Raw genomic sequence first — 20,695 nt, forward strand, 5'->3', positions numbered from 1 at the left:
AATTTGCTGTGGAACCCAAATTTATTTTTTTCCAGCCCAAATTTTTCTCTTGTATGTCTTTAATGCTTAACTTGGACGCCCCACATTGGACACAATAGGTCGTTAACTAAATGCAGTCTAATTCCACTCCTTCTCAAACTGCCTTCCCCTGAAACCTGGGAATCATCTCCTCCTTGTCCTTCTTCCTCCCCTGCTTTTAAAATAGCCTGTTGGCAGTTATCTTCTACTGATTCCACTGACTTGATGTCTCTTTCATCTTCTCTTCTCTATTCCCAATTTCCACCGTCTTTGTTAAGATGTTCCTTATTTCATGTTTATTTTTCTACTAGTCGTTCTGACTCCAGGCTTGGCCCTCCCTTCCAGCAAAAGTCTGGTCAGTTTATAACCCTGCTTAAAATTTTCCAATGGAGCTTTAGGAAAAGGTCCAAATTCCTTGACATGATATAAAGGATGTCTTGTGATCGAGCCATTGCCTCCTGTTTCTCACAGCCACCTCTTGAAATAGCTTCCCCCTTGTTCTTGTGCTCCAGTAACACTAGCTTTTGGTTTTCTGAATTGTGCCATTCCTCTTCCTGCCTCAGTGCTTTTGTACTTGCAGTTTCCTTGGTCTAGAATGTTCTCTCTTGCCTTACTCTTACCCTTTACCTAGTGTTTGGATAAGTATATGATAGAGGTCTGTCTCTACCATACAACGTCTGTCCCTGCTGTGCCCTCCTTCTGGGCAATCTCTGTATATTTTTTCCTTTATAGGTTAGGCCCTAATGGTTCTCTGTCACATAGTAAAAACTCATTATATGTTTGTTGAATGAATAAAAGGTTCATTCACTGTTGTATCCCCAATCTTTAGCAGAATGCATGGGGCCTAGATTAACTGCTCACTAAATCCTTAATAAATTAAATAAATAAACTCATGCATTCAAAAGCAGGAATATCCAGGTATTTGCTTGAGGAATGGCTTTTCAGAGCTTGAGTTTCCCTCAGAGGTTAGGTAACTTGTCCTTTAATTCACTGAGCTTAACCAAGTGCTGGCTATGGACAGAAACATAATAAATGCAGTGCAAGAACATGGAGTAGATCATATAGTTTGCCTCTGCCTGCATGTGTTCTAAATTCCCTTTCTTGCAACAGGTGTCAGGAGGCTGGCTTATCAAGTGAGTGTTCTAGAAGTCTAAAGGAGGAGGGAAGGGGTGGTATGTGATTTGGGCATGTAATTAAGGGACTATATATTAATAGAATCAATAGTTCAGTCTAGACCTAATCTAGCAAATCAATGGGTCACTCAGCTGAGGATGAAGACCAGTAACATGGTCCACAGCAGAGCGTGGGGTCTGGGATAAGAAGAGGAAGTGGCTGAGACAGGTACTGGTTCTCACCTGTTTGTTGTGATGGAGTAGGTGCAAGAGCTATGCTTAAAAAAAATAATAATCCTCAAAAGTTTTAACTAATTCAGTAATCCAAATGTATTAAGATTATTTTGGCTTCAAGTAATGAAAGTGTGGTGGCACGTGCCTGTTGTCCTAGCTACTCAGGAGACTGAAGCAGAAGAATCACTTGAACCTGGGAGGCAGAGGTTACAGTGGGCCAAGATTGCACCACTGGGCAACAGGAGTGATACTCTGTCTCAAAACAAACAAAAAAAAAAAACAAAAAAAACCCTAATTCTAAGTGGCTACAATACAATACAATACAATACGGAATGTATTATTTCATATTACAAGAAATTCAGAAGTAAGGGGTCTCCAGTGTTGGTTATTCAGTAGAGAGATGGTAGTATCAAGAATGAGGGTCTTTTTTTCTTTCACATCTGCCACTGTTGTCTTTATTCTCAGCCTACGATTCTCTCTTGGTTGCAAAATGGCTGCTGCAGTTGTACATAACACAGCCAGACAAGACAATGTCCAGAGAAAAAGAAGAGACCAGCTTTTCTTATGTGTCTTTTGTTGTGTTTTTTTTTTTTTTTTTTGAAAAGATATGCTTTCCCACAGTTCTCCAGCTCACACCTCATTGGCTGGAATTACAACCATACCACCATACAAACCAATGTCTGTTCAAGGGGAATGGGTTCATAACCCACTCCTGGGGCTGGAGCTAGCAGGGAGCATAGGCACCAACAGTAATTTTCTTCCCCAGGCTGCCTCTACCTTGAACTTCTGACTCAAAACCTTTGCCAAAAAAATATCCTTTTTCCTCCAAGCTCCTGCTCCACTGGAGAAGGACTGAATTTTAAAAGAAATAATGAATTTTTGTTTGTAGACTCCTTTATGTACTGGAAACATAGTCAATGGGCCTACCTCCATGGATTGGGTGTAAGTTATGGAGCCTGGAGAGCAGTCCAGAGATGTTGGAGATTAGTTGCACGATGCATAAGAGTGATTATGTTTAATCACTCTGTTTTCTCCCCCCTCTTATAAAAAGCCACCTAGGTGTGGTTTGCCAATAGTATCAATCTGTTTCAGCTTCTAGGCCAGTAGTATTTGCAGTTATGTGGCCCTGGAGTGACATTTTCTGTCACCATTAACCAAAGGAGCCACATGAGCCTAGTATAACAGAATATTCTAATACAGAAATGAAAGGTCTTGCAGCCTTGCAGGCTGCAAAAGAAGGACCCACTCTCAGCCTATTATCTTTTGCCTGGCAGTGTGATTTCCTTAGACAAAGCTCCAAGTTTGGCTTTATATCCACAGGGAAAGAAACTGGTCAAACTAGTTTATTTTTAATCCTTTGTTTTCTCTCCACCAGTTTTTCACTTTGAAAACCTTTTTAGACCACCAAACAGATAAAGTTATGTCAAAGAAGAAAATCAATCAAGCTGAATGTTTCATATATGTTCAATTCAATTCCAAATACACTTTTCGAGAATCTACAATGAGTACAGTATAGAAACAGATATTGTGGAGAATACATAACTTCATAAACATGACACTGTACACACACATTTTCTGAGAACATATTTTGTCTGAGTACTTGGATAAGTTTGGGGATGAATAAGAGATTTTCCTGTTTTCAAAGTATACATGTTCGGGGTGAGAGAAGGCAATACAGACACGTAAATAATCCACAGAATTTCATTATGATATATCAGGTTAGTGCCAGTGGCTGTGGCATCAAAGAAATAACCAAGCCAAGGCTAGAAAGAAAGTGAGGGAAGCCATTGCCCTGGAAAAAATTTTTGGGTGAGTATAGAGGAAACTCTTTGCCCTAGAAGTGATATTTAGGTGAGTATTGAAGGGAAATAAGGGTTTTACAGATGACCTTGAGTCTCAGTTTTCAAAAGTAGAAATAAGACATTTACACCAAAAGCTGTAAGAAAAGACAGAATGTGCAAAGTTCTCTAAGAGGGCATCATGGAATGTTTCGAGGACGATGTTTTGTTCTGGGCTTTAACTATTGAATGGGGTATTGATGTTAGAAATGGGCCAACAGTATTCCATGCAGAGTGTACACTGTAAATGTGACAGGAATAAGACAAACTAAAATAATTTATTTTTTTCAATTTTTTTTTCCCTTACCCTATGTCCTAGCCTGGAAGAATTTTTTTTGTTTATTGAGTTAGCTCCAGGGCTCTTACAGGAAAGTTCTAAGAAGTCAGGGAGGCTGAAATGATATAGATATGAAGAGCTTAGGAAGGGAGACAAAAGAACCTGAATGTGGGCTTGAAGAATATCTTGGAGTGGGAGCTTAGAGTTGGGGAGAAGAGAGACTTTAGGTGAGCCTAGGCATATCAGGGGAAAGGAAGGAAAGAAATGGGAGAAGAGAGGTTTTAGGAAGTTTTTCTATGTTCTCGCTTTGGGTATGTTTATGAAAGACTGCAGTAAAGATTAAATTATTTGTATGTCTATTTGGGTCAGGGTTGATATACCTATGACACACACTGAATCAAGATGGTGCCATATGGCATGTGGGCTTTATGTGAGTTACATTTGCTAAGGCATGAAAGTGGTAGAGCACTAGCAGAACTGGGAAGCAAGAAATCACACCACATAACTAAAAACAGGGCTGTCTAAAGGGAAGTACTGGCACAGAGGTTAGGTTTATTCAAAGAAGTGGAAGGCTTAACAGTCAAGGTTAGGAAGGTGATACGTGTTCGTGGGCAGAGCAGAGCCTCTGAAGTTTCTGAATAGGATGGCTCAGTATCAGAGTGTGTTTTAAGACCATTACATTGATAGCAACATCGGTGGGAAAGGCGATAACAGGGTAAGGGATAACAATTAAAGAGTTATTGCAAAACCTGATGCCAAATAACAGATTTGGAAGATTTTTCATGGATTTAATTTGTTTGTTTATGTGACTCAATCAAGGGTTTGATTCTATCTGGATTCAGCCTTAGCCAGAGCTACAGGATGACAATGTGTCCACCAACCTCATTACTGTATTTTATTTCTATTATTTAGGAGTGATGGAGGACTTACAAAGTGCTCAGGGTGGATCTGGAGTACAATGCAATAGAGCAAGTTTTTATTGAGCCCCCACCAGGTGGCTGGCACAAGGGCCTTGAGCACTGGGCTTACCATATAATTAGAGTTACCAGATCAACACACAAGCCAGCCCCCAGTGCAGAGGGAGACAGAGGGCTGTAACTTAATGAGAGGCAGATGTCAACGGGGAGCAGATGTTTGCAGCTCTTCAGTTATATCAAATTAATCATCTCCTGACTTCAAGGTGCTTCTTGGAGTCCAGGAAATTTCCCTGTAATAAATTGCTCCTGGGATTGATTTTTAAAGTGAGAATGTATTTGCCACTGTCTTGAATGCTTTAGAACAATTCTTTCTAGAAGCAGAAGAAGTTTTTTAATATGGAAAAATTTAGGTGAAGGTTAAACAAGACCAAATCTAAGTTCCCAGACTGGTTTATAAAAAACAGAGGGGCTGACCACTTTTTACTAATAAAATTAGCTGCTGGTTCTGCTCCACCAGTCTGCCCACTTTTGCATTTATTTAACAAATAATTTTCACAGACACAATATGTACTGAAGCTATAACACTGAAGGAAAATGTAGAAGCCAACCTCATGGAGGCTGCAGCATTGTAGTAAATAATCACACAGATACGTCTATAATTACAAATGGGGAAAGTGCTATGCCAGAGAGTTACGTGGTTCTTGAAGATAGTTAATGCAGGGATTCGATTCAAGTCAGAGAGAGCAGAATAAATCTTTTCTAAGCAAGAGATATTAGCAGAGTTCTTCCTTCTCTCTTTTTGATCTCTTTCCTTCTCCCTTCCTTCTTCCTTCTTTGTCTTTCCCTCTCTTCCCATCTCACCTTTCCTCCTTTCTCTTTCCTCCTTCCCAGTCTACTTGCTTCCCTCCTGCCTTTTCTTTTCCTTTTCTCACTTCCCACTTTCTTCCTTCCATCATCATTCCTTTCTTGTCTTCTGTTTCCCTCCTCACCCTGTCCTCCTCCCCACCCTGTACTTTTCTTCTATTCTTTCCCAGATAGTAGTTGAAAGCTTGTTAGGGACTCAAGCCCTGCACCATACCCGGAGGGTTGATGTACATACAGAGATGAACAGGAAACCATTTCTCTTCAAAGTGCCTAGAGATGATGCATAATTAGTTGAAATTCAGGACAGTAGGTATTATACTGGAAGCAGATACAGGTTTTTCTGGGAAGGGCACCAGACTTAGGCCAGGGTATTGGGAAGGAGCAGGGGCCAGGTGAGAAAATAGTTTTAGAAGTGGTGGACATTTGAGATCATTCTTAGCAGACAGCTAGGAGTTAGTTGGAAAATAGGGTGGAGGACCTTGTGGGCAGGGGAACACTCCCATGTTTAAAAACAAGAAAAGTGTGATGGGACAGTTGCATCTTGGGGAAGACAAGATATCCAGTATAACTGGGGTAAATGATGTGAGCTGGGAAGATCCAGAAGATGAGATGGTTGGAGATATGGTAGGAGCCAGATGGAGAAGAACAGTGCAATATATTGTCCTGTGGGCAGTCATTGAAAGCTTCAAGAAAAGAGCCACATAATCCAATCTACTATTTAGAAAGATCTTTCTCAACAGTAGTGTGGTCCCACCCACTCCCAGCAGATTAAAAAATCATGTATCTTTATATTTGGCTTTTCCAAAACATTATTTCAGGCTGTGAGGTCTGGCGAGGGCTGATGGCCTCAGATGTGGGAACAAAGTGAAATCTCAAGGTATTTGACTCTGACAGTATTGCAGAAGTCCCTTCACCTCTTGCCTAAGGTCTCTGTTTATAAGACTCCCCCCGCTGCCCCGCAAAAAAAAAAAAAGGAGTAAACACCATTGGAGCATCTTAATCGTTGGGACTTTTCTATTACTGTAGTGATGATAGGTAAGCCAATTCCTTTGTTTTCAAGGTATAAAAGTAAAAGAATCCTGAAAATGATGGCAGTTCAGAAAATATTCATTATTCTTAACTATGACTTCTCAACCTCGGCACTGTTGGCATTTTGGCTGAATAATTCTTTTTTGTGAAGGGCTGTCTTACAATAAATAGTTTAATAGCTTCCCTGGCCTCTACTCACTGGATGCCAGTAGAAAATCTCTTCCAACTGAGGACTATCAAAAATGTCCCCAGACATTGTCAAATGTCCCCTGGGGGACAAAACTGCCCCCTGTGGAGAACCAGTTTTAAACCGTATGGTTGGAAGTATTGTTGACATGAAGAAACTCAGATAAGATTTAGCCAAGGTGTACTCAGCAAATTCTTCATGTGTTTAGAGTCACATAGGGAGGGACTGATGGCATCTGATGCCAAGTGAATTCCAGTGTTGACTCCAGAAACATCCCCTCTCTGCACTCTCAGGCTCCTGCTAATTATGAGACCACCCCTTCCTTTCTCTCATCTCCAAATGACTCTAATGTGTTATCGTGGCACAGATCCTACTTTCTCTCCAATTACAAGATCAGATGGACATTTTTCAGTTTGGCTTTCAAAGCTGGTTGCTCCTCAGAGACAGCTTTGCTAAAAGCATTTAATGATCCTTGAGGTAGCCAAGCTTTAGAGGTGCCTATCTGCGGCACTGGGCAGGATGGGGAAGCTATCCGGGGTTCTGTTAACCTTCCAGGGTTACTGCATCTTCCATTTCTCTGTCCTCCCAGAGTGAGGCCTGCTGGTTTTATTTCGGTTTTGCATTTCAGATTCCTGTTTTATAGGATGCCAGCAGCAATGTTTCAGACATTTCTAGGCATTGCATGAGGCTGCTTTTCCCCAGTTAGGTCTTGGGCACTGTAGCACAGCTTCACATATTAAAATTAGGATATCTTGGAGTCACCATTAGGCTGGTGACTAGACTTCACACCCCTTGAGAACAAGGACTCAGTCCTATTTCTTTCATTTCCCAGTGCTTATACTTCTCTCAGCCGCCCTGCTGGTTGCTGAAAATGCGTATCTTCCAGGACACACAGGAGTCTTGGCCTTGCCACATTTGTCAGCAATGTGGGTTGTCTCGTCATCTGGAACCTACATTATGGTTGTGAACCCACGTTTTACCTGGAACCTTCAGCAGGGAAAGTGTATGCTATTTTTAACAGTGTCCCTATTTTTCCTAACATGGTTCTTTAACAAGGTCGTATCATTATCAGTTATTTAATATTTCTAAAATTAGAAATCATCTCACTGCTGTGGTAGCTCAAGCTTCAGGCCAGACTCTTTGAGCCTTCTCACACTGGGGCTATTGATACAGCCTCGTGGTGAGTCTTCCCGCTCCTTCTTTTTCTAGTTTATGGTTGGATTCAAAATTCAGCCAGGCTAAACTTTTTGCTCTCTTTTGGTCAGGATTTATACTTATTTAAGGCACCACAATAGCCACTTTTAAGCTAAAAAACTGGGATATAGCAGCCTGGTTGGAAGTCAACATTCTTACTCAGTGGTCTTATACTTAACTAGCTCAAATAGCTCTCTGACTAGCCTAGGGAAAAGGCCATGCAGTGAAAGGGAGTGGAGTAATGATCCTCTCCAAAGTGGCCCTCCCTGCTGCTCCCTCATAAATTCAACATATATTTGGGGATAATTAAGAGGGGGCAAAGTGGAAAGCAAGTAGAAGGAAGACAAGGGAAGGGAAGATGCATGCAATCCTTCACAAAGACCTTTCATCACCTGCAGTGTGCCAGTCCCTGTGCTAAGGCCTAAAGACAGTATTATATATGGCATGGCCCTGCCCTCACCAAAGTCATAGTTCACATGAAAAGGACAGAATGAGAGCAAAAGCATCATTAAGACTATATGAAAGCACTTCCTGGAACAGAAAGAACTTTGACTATCTCAACTAATCTCTACATTGTATAGGTACTATCAGTATGCTTATTTTACAGAGGCGAAAACTGTTGCTTGGACAGATTAAGTAATGTGTCCAAGGTTACTTTTCTGATAAAGGATAGAGCCAGCTCTGGAGCCCAGATCTTCTGACTGCAAGTCCAGTGATCTCAGCAGTCAAAAGAAGAAATCTCACCTTCCCGCCTGTGACCAGCCTCCCTCCTCCACCAACAAGCCCTCTGTGATGTCTCGGTATTGATGTCTTGGCAGTGTCTTTGGTCCTTGTGCCATGTCTAAAGACAATATTTACTTCTCCTCCCATAGGGCTCCTTGCTGGCAAAAGGATTGCTCTTCAGACATGCGGGAAAAAGATCCACAGCACACCTTCAAGGACAGCCTTAAAGCAGGAGTCTCAGGGTGGTTATTGATTACCCTGTTTCCATTTCCCATTGTGGAGCACCATTCTCAAACACCTGCAAGGGCTCTGTGGCCATAAATCAGCTCCTTGTAATAGTAATTAATATGGTGACCCACACAGGGTGAATTCTCCTTTTCCAAAGAACCTAAATAAGTGGGTCATAGAGATGAACATAACTGAAAAATGAGGGGGAACCTCCTTAATGCAAATACATTGTTTTTTTTTCTCCTGAGGAGAAATGAGGAAGGTTTACTAGCCTAAAAATGACTATCACACTAGAAAATAAGTACAAAAAGAAGTGTATAACATTTTCAATTTGCATGAATTACTTAACCTAAGTCACAGGGAGAAAACTGTGAAAATTTTAGCATTATGTGTAAAACATAGTAGGCATTCAGTAAATATTTGTTTCATAGTGAATGAACACATGGCCAAGTAATCCACTCAAGGTGGAAAAACTTTACTGGCTCAACTGGGCATTTTGACTATATTATGAGAAAAACAACTACTATGATGGTTAATACTGGGTGTCAGCTTGATCGGATTGAAGGATACAAAGTATTGACCCTGGGTGTGTCTGTGAGGGTTTTACCAAGGGAGGTTAACATTTGAATTAGTGGGCTGGGTAAGGCAGACCCATCCTTAATCTGGGTGGGCACCATCTAATCAGCTGCCAGCACAGCTAGAATATAAGCAGGCAGGAAAATGTGAAATGAGAGACTAGCGTAGCTTCCCAGCCTACATCTTTCTCCCATGCTGGATGCTTCCTGCCCTCGAACATCGGACTCTAAGTTCTTCAGTTTTGGAATTCGTGCTAGCTCTCCTTGCTCCTCAGCCTGCAGATGGCCTATTGTGGGACCTTGTGATTTTGTGAGTTAATACTTAACAAACTCCTCTGTCTCTCTCTCTCTCTCTCTGTGTATAGATATATATTATCTATATCTATCTATATATATATAGAGAGAGAGAGATGGAATATATATATATATATATATATATATATATATATGTTCCATTAGTTCTGTCCCTCGAGAGAACCCTAATACAACAACCACAAAAAATCTACCAGACTCACTGATTTTTTTCCCCCCAATAGAACTAGCCCAGTGGTGAGTGTGTGTTTGGAACAATTAGAAATTAAATGAGACTTTCGACTTGGTGCACACACCAATTGATATACATGCCCTATAATTACTCTGTGGTGCAGTGAGAAAAAAATGCAAGGGATTCAGAGTTAGAAGAGTGGGGTTGAAGCCCCAGTTCTGCCTCTTAGCAACCGTGAAACTTTGGGACAATCATTTAACCTCTCTGAGACTGGGTCTTCTCCTCTGAAGATGGAGATAACATAAACAGAGAATTGAGTTGGCAAATGGGGTTGACAACGTCTGTGGAAGTGAGCTGTCCACCATAAACTGGGATGCAAATATAGATTGGGATTCATGTTATGAATCACCAGTGTCATTAATATCATATTAATGGAACAAATGACCAACTTTTTAATTATGGTGTTAATAACTATGAACATTAATTAATTTGAAGTCGCTCCAGTCATTGCTTAGATAAGTTACCTATTGAAGCTGGAGGAAAACTTTCCTAAATGTCACTGGAAAACCAAGGGAAGTGTGGGTTCCATTCACCCTCTGGGACAATCATGGTTATTTTGGGATCAGTCTTGGCTGACAACATCTGAGTGAAGAGCACTGATGGTTTCCCTACAATGTGTTGCAATCAGAGGATATGGGACAACTGACTTCAGTTGGAACCAAACCAGAGCTGTGTGCTGGAGTTGCAGTTTGCCTATGTGTGCAGATTCTTTCCTACAGCCAACTCCAAATAGGAGATAGAGTGCATGCTTCTGTCCCTAGCAGAACCCTATTTGCTGAAGGGCAGCCAGAAAGTGAGGAGACGCTCTCAAGCTTCCTCAATTTGTTCTAACACGCTTTTCTCCCAGTGGATGTATGGATTAAGAAGTCTGGGTGAAAGATTAACACAGGGCCAGGCTAGATAGAAAACGGAGACTGGGGGTTTTACCAAATCCTCCCTATTTCTGATCTTCAGGAATTGGATACTGGAATGGAGTAAGAACATAAACAGATATATTTCAAGTTGTAAGCCCCCTCCTTCCTTCTCTTAAAAAAGCTAGTTGTTAATCTCCTTTGCATCTTAAATTTTATTTTACATAGAAGCTTTATCTTTGCCACCATTTCAATAATTTGTATCCGTGCTAGCTCTGCTTCACTTGATCAAACTAACCTGGAAAATTTGTGAGCTATTAAGAGAACATACCATTTCCTTAGGGAGCCATTTATTCTCATCCTCACTGATAATAGAAAGTCCTTTTCTGGGTTTGATACTAGCCTTCTCAATCCATACTGGGTGTGTTTTCTTCCATTGCCGGTTGTTCTCAAGCTATCACTTGCAGTCTTGTACAAGCAGAGGTGGGATATGCTTCATGGACTCATTTTGGGCTCTGTTTTTATGATTGTCAGCAATGTGGATAAGGCAATGGAAGTAAATGGTGTTGGATCATCAGTTTAATTGGTGACTAGAAAAAGAAAACACGAAGTGCGTCTATTTTCCTTCTTGTTTGGAATTCAGAATGGGTTTATAAACAAACTTTCTTATAGAAGTTATCCCCAGACTTTCTTATTTCCCACTTCAAGTCTAAGTTTGAAAATGGAGATGTCTCATAGGCACATATAGAAATATTGTCTAATTCCCTACGTGTTTAAAATTAAGACTATTAACATCCCTCACTTACTAGTTGTCCCTCAATGGATCATCTACATTGTTCCTGTCATCCCATTTAAAATTCCAGAGTCTTCTATAACTCCTCTCTCATTCTACATATATGGTGTTTGATTGGCCTATTTCTGTTCTTGTAGCTATTTTTTTTTTTTTTGCCTTCCAGTATTTATCCACCTAGATGATGCCATTATTACCTGCACTGAGTCAACCGAAAGGGCCTCTTCACTGGTCACTATGGTGCTATGCTTTCTTGCTCCAATCAGTCCTTCACCTTGCCTTGAGATCAGTCTTCCTTCTGAAAGCAACACTCTGCTCATGCTCTTCCCTGCTCTAAATATCACTAATTTCTCATTTCTAGTAAAAAAGGCCAGACTCATCAGTGTAAGATTTAAAGTCATTCATATCTCGTCCCAGCCTGCTTATACTTTTTCAAGACTTTCCCCCTCCATTCCTCTAACACCCAAACACAGTGATTCAGTCATTCCTTAAAATAGCCTGGTACTTTTTGCCTCCACATTTTTGCTCATGCTTTTCTCTCTTCCTGGGATTCCATTCTCTTACATCCTAATGTGTATTTAAAAATGCCTCTTCTATAATTAATTGCCAATGCAGACTGATGTATTGTAGTCATATGCATATCTATTATATCTCCTCATTAGACAGTTAGATGTCAAAAGATAGAGCTATGCCCCATATACCTTTAAACTTTCTACGATGGTTAATATAATGCCCTGGATAGAATACACTTTCAGTAAGTATGTTTACTGATTGAATGAGTGTGTAAATAGAGATATAATGAACATATTGTTTAAACTTTGGATTACATCAAACTCTGGAGTATAATGAATGGAAACTTTTGGAAAGCTAACTGGTGCTTTCAGAGCAGAATGGAATTGAGAGTTCTAAAATTATTTTCAGTCCCATCAAGGCCAGAGTTCCCTACTGTTCTCTTCCTTTATTCTCTCTTCATTTTTATTTCCTCAGACCCCTACCCCTTCATTGTCTCATAAATATAGCATGTTATATAGAAAAAAATGTTAAAAGCTGTTAGCATTTAAAGATATGTGGCAGTTAAATCTCTTATCCATAACTCTGCCAAACTGTCTCCACTATTCAAACACAGTACATAAATAAAGACAACTGTCTGTGATCAGATCATGGGCAAAACTATGCAGTGGGTCACTCTAGCCAAAGCCATCACTGGAACAGCTTAGAAGCCTCCTGGAAACCTCATTAATGTAGCTCATTTTAAATTGACATCCTCACATTCTAGAAAATTGGCCTTCCATTGATGTTTTGGAAGGGTGGATGAACCTATGATGAAGTTTCTAGTTACTGGCACATGTATAAGCCTATGTACAGGTGTACATTCTGTGTGAAAGGATGTCTATTTGCATTTATGGGTTGGTTTTACCCAAAAGTTTGAAGATCTTTGGAGACAGGAAGAAAGTGCAAGTCTTTATTTCAGCTTAAAAGAAGGGCCCAAGTCCAAGAACTTAGAGGTTTGGTTTGGACAGGCATCCAAAATTTAGGGTGACTATCTCAAGCTCCTGCATCTGCAAATGTGGACTGGATCAGTTGAGGACAGGCAATGTTATGACATTTTGCAGTAGTCTTTACTGTCATTAATACTAGGAAAGAGTGCCTCCTTCACCATAATACATTAAGATTTGGGGAACTGGAAAAACAAACAGGAAAAACAGAGAGAAAAAAATTGGTTTGATTACTTTAAGAACTGCTATTCTTTCATTGCCTCCAAAGTTGCGATTACATCTCTATACTGCTAATATTTGGATCAGGCTATCACATGAATGTTATTAATCAATAATAACTTTAAAATAGATCCATAGATCCAAAGAACTTGAAAGTTAATGGGGACCTTGGGAACCTTCTGGTCAAACCATATTTTTAGACAGATTGAAAAACTGAGGCTTGAAGAGAAGACATGGTTTGCCATGGACTCAGAGAGTACAACTAAGATTAATTCCAGAGATCTGATCTTTAGTTAACATGGCTTTTCTTTTTTTTTCTTTTTCCTCAATAAACTTTTATTTTTTGTTGTTATTTTTATTCAAAAGAATTTGTTTCTCTACCACAAAAATTAGATAACCACCACACCACCCAGAGCAGCAATGTCCATGGAGTTACATTGATGATGGAGAATTGGCTGGGTATTCCCAAGGTCCCAAAGGTCATAAAGGAGGGAAAAGAGAAAAAGAAAAAATATTCAAAACAAACCCAAAACCCTGATGACTTTAGGGAGAGACATTACATGACATTTTCTGTTTCTTCTCTCATTGTCAGCTGCAGATGTATTTCAGCAGGATCAAGTACAATTTGACTTGAGTTAACCGTTCATACCAATTCTAGCACCTTAATTGTACCGTGTTAGCAGCAATCAGCACATTGGAATCTCCATCTGATAGTGCCCTCCAGCACACAGCACTAACGTATTCATTTGTATCATCTCCTTTTTGGTCTTTGTCCAGAATACTTTTGACTGTATCAAACTTAAAAGTTAGCAAGGTCTTAGAAAGTCCTTTATAGCACAGGTAGAGAGAGTTATTCTCATTTCCACAAGCTATATAAGCCAGATCTACAAAGTTTTTTCATTGATATGACCCTTGAAGGAACATAGGGAGTATGATTTCCCTACATTCCACAGTTTTAGCTGACTGTCCGTTGAGGCAGAGATCATCTCCTCACCACTCACAAACGTTGCGTAAGAGACTGCTGTTTGGTGTCTTTTGAACACCGTGATTGGCTGTTTAGTGTTATGAAGATCATAGTAGTGGACACAGTGATCTGCATAGTCGAAAGCCAAATAGTATGTGGAAGAGGGGCTGAATTTAACACAGCACACATTAGCCTTTGCCTCAGTGCTTGCCACTGAGCTGTCTAGATTGGTATACCACAGCTTCACTAAGGGCAAAGGACAATAGAAACAAAAAGAGAAACAAAACTTGGCTCTTCCAAATCATCACACAGTTAGTCCTATTGTAGTGCATCTAGATGGATTGAATGGGCTGAGATTAGACAAGCTGAATTTTACTGTAATTCTCATTTTTATGTAAAATGACTTGGTTTTTGCCAATTCATTTGTAGAATAAAGGCTTAAAATGTGAGATGGACTAATAAGTATGAGAGCCATCAGCAGGGAGAGTAGGACAGCCATTGACATTCATTTTCTGGGAGGGAGCATTATTGATTGTTCTGAGCCAGGAGAGGAAATGTTTTTCTTCCTGGTGGAAGATCACTACCAAAGTTTGGAGGAGAAAAGTTAATTTGACCAGAATCCAATTTAGGGAAGTCTGCATCATGAGCCAGAAAATAATCAACTAGGAAATCAAGGAAATAGACCAGGGTGATGAGAACGTTTAACCAAGCAAGAACAGGAAGAATAGGGAGTCTTGAAATCAATCCCAAAACAGGAAGAGAATTGTAGTCAAGAGACATGGCCAAAGGGTCCCAAAGGGCAAGTTGTTTCTGCACATAAACTTGTGGTTACAGTCATATTTTGAAGCTCCTTCTTGTTCTGCATTTTTGGTTTCTAACAGTTTTAGAAACCTCCTGATGAAAGCAATTTTGTGTGTTTGTGAAATCCAGTTTTCTAATTTGTTGATGCAGCATATCTTTCAAATCTTACTATCCTGAAAAATCAGATTTACACATGTGAATATTGGTGAGGTTTAAGTCTATCATGGTAGGATTACAGAGTAGGGAAGACTTAAAATGGTCTCTGACAAGTGTTTTAATGAAGGCTCCTGAACTATACAGACCTTGTACAAAAAGAAAATCAAGATTATTTCCTGCGGTCCTTTGCCTTTAGGTAAAAGAGGCATTTTAATTTTCCCTCCCCATTTTTTTTTCCGATCTGGTAGTGATAACAAATATATTACATGGTTGAGTTAATATCCAAGAAATCTCAAATCTAAAATCATGGGCAGATAAATTAATTCACCCAAAGATATGAAGAAGTAATATTCTTTGATCAATAATGAAGCTTTAATAAACTGTATGATTTAACTTTGGGAAGACAAATGATGAATTAATCCACTTATGACTTGATTAGGCATTACATAGATATTTATAGGAAAGAGGGCAAATTCTACTAATTATAGGCTTAAAAGTTTGTTCCTAGACAAAAATCTCAAAAATATCATTAAAGAAATAGATTATGAACCTTAGGGGCTAGAGTGGGTCCACTGAGAACTGGTCATGCCAGACTAACTTCTTTTTCAGTAAGGTTGCAAAACTAGTCAACAAGGGAAATGCTAAAGACATAGTATGTCCACATTTCAGTGTTTCTAATGTGTCTGTACTTGACTAAAGATTATAAAATCCTACAAATAGAAGAACGTATGACAAAATTTTATTCCAGATCTTTAAGACTTTATGAATATGATGGCAACTGGTGCTACAATTAGATAGATAATAACTAATGAATGACCACCTCAGTAACAACTGATTAATGGATGGATGGAAACCAAGCATTCTTTCTATATGATAGTCTTCTTGGTAGTTCCCAGTTTCATATTTTGTATTAGAAGAAGACTCATTGAGCCATATTATATGTGGAAATTCCACAATGCTACCCAATATGATGATAAGGGAACTAGTATCTGAGATCCCCAAAACATGAATCTCTAGGGAAAATATTTTTTAAAATCTAATAGGGGTAGATGTAAAATGCATATGCATGTAACAGTACATGAATATACTTGTAACAGTAGTAGATCGGTAAAAATATTTAAGGTAGAAGGTAGGAAAGATATAGCTGACACAGCACACAGCACCCTGTGATGGTTTATTTTGTGTCAACTTGAGTGGGCCATGGACTGACCACATATTTGGTTAAACATTTCTGGGTTTTTCTAGATGAGATTAACATTTGAATTGGTAAGTCATGTAAAGCAGATTTGTGCTCTTCTCAATGTGGGAGGACCTTATCTGGTTTGTTGGAAGCCTGAATAAAATAAAAGGCTGAGTTAAAAAAAAAAAAAAAAAAAAAAAAAAGGCCGGGCATGGTAGCTCACGCCTGTAATCCCAGCACTTTGGGAGGCTGAGGCCGGTGGATCATGAGGTCAGGAAATCGAGACCATCCTGGCTAACACCGTGAAACCCCGTCTCTGCTAAAAATACAAAAAAATTAGCCGGGAGTGAATGGCGGGCGCCTGTAGTTCCAGCTACTCGGGAGGTTGAGGCAGGAGAATGACGTGAACCCAGGAGGCGGAGCTTGCAGTGAGCGGAGATCGTGCCACTGCACTCCAGCCTGGGCGACAGAGCGAGACTCCAACTCAAAAAAAAAAAAAAAAAAAAATCTCTCTTTGCCTGACTGTCTTTAAGCTGGGGCATCATTCTTCTCCTGCCTTCAGACTCAGACTTACATTGGGACTTACACCAATGGCTCTCCTAGTTTTCTGACGGAGACTCGGATGGGACTTGCACCCAGTTTTCTGGCTTTTCAAGCCTTCAGACCCAGATGGAACTGTACAATCAGCAATTCCCGGTCCAGACTTCTCAACCTCCGTAGTTGTGTAAGCTAATTCCTGTGAATTACTATGTCTCTCAATCTTTCTTTCTGTACACACACACACACACACACACACACACATGCACACCCTATTGATTTTATTTCTCTGGAGAACCCTGACTAATACATACCCCTTACCCCTACAAAAAAGAGGGGGTGGTACTGCTAACCTTGGTATAAGTCAAGAGAGTCATATGACTACCAAAATATCAAGATCAATCTTGGGTCCAGAACAAGCAAGGCTTTAATCAGAATATGCCCAGAGTTTCACGTTCAGTTCTGGTAACCCCAATATAGGAGGAAAAGAGTCAAACAAGAGAGAGTCCAGAAGGAAAGGACCAAGGTACCAAGGTAGATGATGCGTCTAAAGTCATGCCAATGAAAAATAGTCAAAAAAAAATGAGGCTGTTACACTTGGAGAAGATTTCAGGGAAGCATACAACAGCTGTCTTCAAATTCTTGAACAGTTATCAAAACAAAGAGGAATGATTCATTCAGTGGAACTCCACAAAACAATGACAGAGAGTGGACATTTTAAGAAGAGTTCAGCCTAATCTAAGGAAGCACTTTCTAAAGAGGGACTGGACTGAAATGGAAGTGTAAGTTTTCTTCACTGAATCCATGTGACACCAAGTCCTGGGTGGTATGAGGGTTTCCTAAGAGGGAGATTAGCATCAATTATCCTAAAGATGCTTTTTTACTTTATGAAATTGCTTGCTGTAGAGGAAATGATTGTTCTGGAGCCAAGCAAATAGTGTGATGTGATGGAATACTTACCCTACTTAATAGAAGACACTTTTCAAAGGACGTGTTCATTTATAAGCAAACTGTTAACTTACCCATTTTTTGAAGTATGCCCCTTATGAAACTTTTAGCATTAATACTTTTTAGTTACTTTAGTTTAAATATCTGTATCTTTTTGAAAGTAACATGATGGATTTTTAAAAAAAGGATTTTATAATCTACATTTTTCATTAATTCAAGCAGATTTTTCCTTAATCATTCTGAATGAATCATACTTCTCTGAACATCTGAATGACATGTACTAAAGAAGTATAATAATAATAACTTACTTTGGTTAAAAGTACTATGTGCTGGGCATGGTTTTAAGCAAGAATTCATTCATTTACAAAGTTTTACTCCCTCAGTCTTCACAGCAACTGTATGAAGTAATTACAATTTTGATAATATTTTACTGATGAAGAAGCTAAATCACAGAGAGGCTAAGTGATTTGTACTAGGACATATTGTTAGTAAGAAGCAAAGCAGGATTCTGGCTCCAGAATCTGCATTCTTTTTACCATATTATTTCTGTTTAACAAGTTTCTGATTTTACAGCATTCCAGTTAGAAGAAGAAGTAAACTTTGAAATCCCTGCACATGGTTCTCAACATCCTGCTTTAGGGTAGCTTCATAAAAAGTATCTAACTATGCTATGCTATGCTATGCTATGCTGTGGGAGAAAAGTAATTTTATTGCCTAGGTTCACACTTCCACAGAGACAGGTAGGCAGATTGAACACCTTTTTGCGTGTGAAGATTAAAAGAGATATTATATATAATCTCTCCTTTAAAAACCTGACAGGTAAAATAAATATCCCTCAGAAGTGGGAGATTTTCTCCCCCCTCTCATTTGACAAATGCCATATGGTCTACTTAAAATTTTTTGATACTGTTCCTTGAGGGAAAAGTTACTCCTTGTAATCTGAGTTTCTGTTTGAAGATAAAGAATAATCACACTGAGAATGGCTTCCAAGTAGTTTCTCAAGTTTAAGTAGCCTCCTTGTGCCTGCAGTGGGGAGTTGCATTCCAATGCAATGTGTAACTGGGTATTTTTCATGTTGTGCAAAAGCATTCCATTGTATCTTTAATTTCTACATTATTGATATTAATGATATGACTATGTTTTAGACACGGCCACCATGTCAAATGCACTTTCCACGAAGTGTCCAGTATTTCCACAAACACAGTGAGCATCTATTATGTTCTTGCCTCAGAATAACAAGACACAGGACTTATTGTCTAGGCAGAAAGCTCTGGAACACAACATAAACACAGAGAATAAATAAAGGCAGGGGAAGAGAAGTCCTTCTACCTAACCACAAATTCAAGCATTCAAGAAAAGACCTGCACAATGAACAGTTTTGTGAATTATGAATGAACCTTACCATATAACTTCTTGCTTCTTCAGTCTACCACAACAGATTTTTTTTTCCACCTCTGGGCAACTGGGTTCATGATTAATCCTTTGCATCTCTTGGCCTTTTTGGATAGAAGAGAGTATTTTAATCCGGTAGTCTACTGACATTTCTTTTTCCTGTAGTTAGAAAAACAAATTTATATTGTCTTAAAGTAATACATGATGCTGCAAGTTAGAAAAATGCAAGAAGTGAAAATTATTTGTAACCTAGTATTCAGAGATTATTTCTATTAACACTTGAAAAGATTTGTCTATCCTTTTGCATATCTATCTATCTATCTATCTATCTATCTATCTATATAAGTACATAATAAGGTTAACAAGGTTATACTATACATGTGGTTGTTTATAGTGCTTTTAAAAATAATTTAATAATATTTGCACATTTTCCTGTGTTGTTAAAAAAGGGAAAATGAGTACAACAACTTTGGAAAAAGATCTGGCAGTTATTTATTAAACTACACATGCACATACCCTGTGACTCAACAATTCCATCCTATGTATAAAGTCCAAGAGGAAATAAAACATTTATTCACAAAATACTTGTACAAGAATGTTATGTCAGCTTTATTTGTTATAGTAAAAAATTGGAAGTAGCTCAGATATCCATCAACAGGTGAATGGATGAACAAATTGGTGTATTCATACAATGGAATATTACTCGGCCACAACCACTCATGTCATTGCATAGGTTTGGTGCAAAAGTAATTTTAGTTTTTGCCATTACTTTTAATATCCCATACCATTGACAGATACAACAGCATGAATAAATCTCCAAGGCATGATGCTGGGTGAAAGAAACCAGAATAAAAAAAAAGTACATGTTGTATGATTCCATTTATATGAAGTTCTAAACCAGGACAATGGTTTCCTCTCAAGGTTGGGATAGGGCAAAGGCAACATTGATTAGAAAAGCATGCAAAAGAATTTTTCAGAGTGATACAATATTCTACATTTTAATAAAAACTTGTGTGACACAGGTGCGTACATTTGTCAGAATTCATGAAATGGTACATGTAAGATTTACGCATTTGACTGTATAAAAAGTTTTACCTAAAAAAGAGGAAACACATACACATTTTAAGCCTCTGTTTCCTTATCAGTGAGACAAATAAAAAGTGTCATCTTTGTAAAGCATAATGCCTTTATATAGCATTGTTCCAAAAGTGACAATAATCCTTCAAAACCTGGACATTTTTTCAAAACAAAGGATTGGTATACCTAATATATAAAAAGCTCACTGAGAGAAACCACTAAACTTCAAATAGGGAAATGAGAAAAATAAATAAATTTAAAATTCTAAGAAGAAATGTACATAGCCAGAAACCATGAAATCATGTTCGAACTCATTATTAAAAAATAATCTTGCTTTATTGAGCATCTACTAGGTTTATATGCATCATTTTAATTAATACTGTTGATTAATAAACTTATAAACTATATTTAACCTCACTAGTAATCCATAAATGAAAGTTAAATGAAAAACTTACATTTTTTCCTAATAAAGATTTTAAAAGTATAGTAATGCTGGGGAAAGTGTGATTGGATAAGCATTCCCAAATATACTCCATGGAATATA

General features: G+C 38.7%; 1 protein-coding gene and 1 pseudogene across 1 annotated transcript in view; both read right to left on the reverse strand.

Moving 5' to 3' along the window:
• The window catches only part of LOC134728526 (uncharacterized), a 59,511-nt gene that overhangs the window by 20,409 nt on the left and 18,407 nt on the right, over window positions 1-20,695 (reverse strand). The window contains exon 2 of the mRNA XM_063593938.1: window positions 19,085-19,233. Coding sequence (XP_063450008.1) covers window positions 19,085-19,233 — 149 coding nt within the window. The remainder of the gene's footprint in view (window positions 1-19,084; window positions 19,234-20,695) is intronic.
• LOC100987852 (E3 ubiquitin-protein ligase COP1-like) lies at window positions 13,638-17,760 on the reverse strand (annotated as a pseudogene).

This window comes from Pan paniscus, chromosome 11 (assembly GCF_029289425.2).
Source record: "Pan paniscus chromosome 11, NHGRI_mPanPan1-v2.0_pri, whole genome shotgun sequence".
Taxonomy (NCBI): domain Eukaryota; kingdom Metazoa; phylum Chordata; class Mammalia; order Primates; family Hominidae; genus Pan; species Pan paniscus.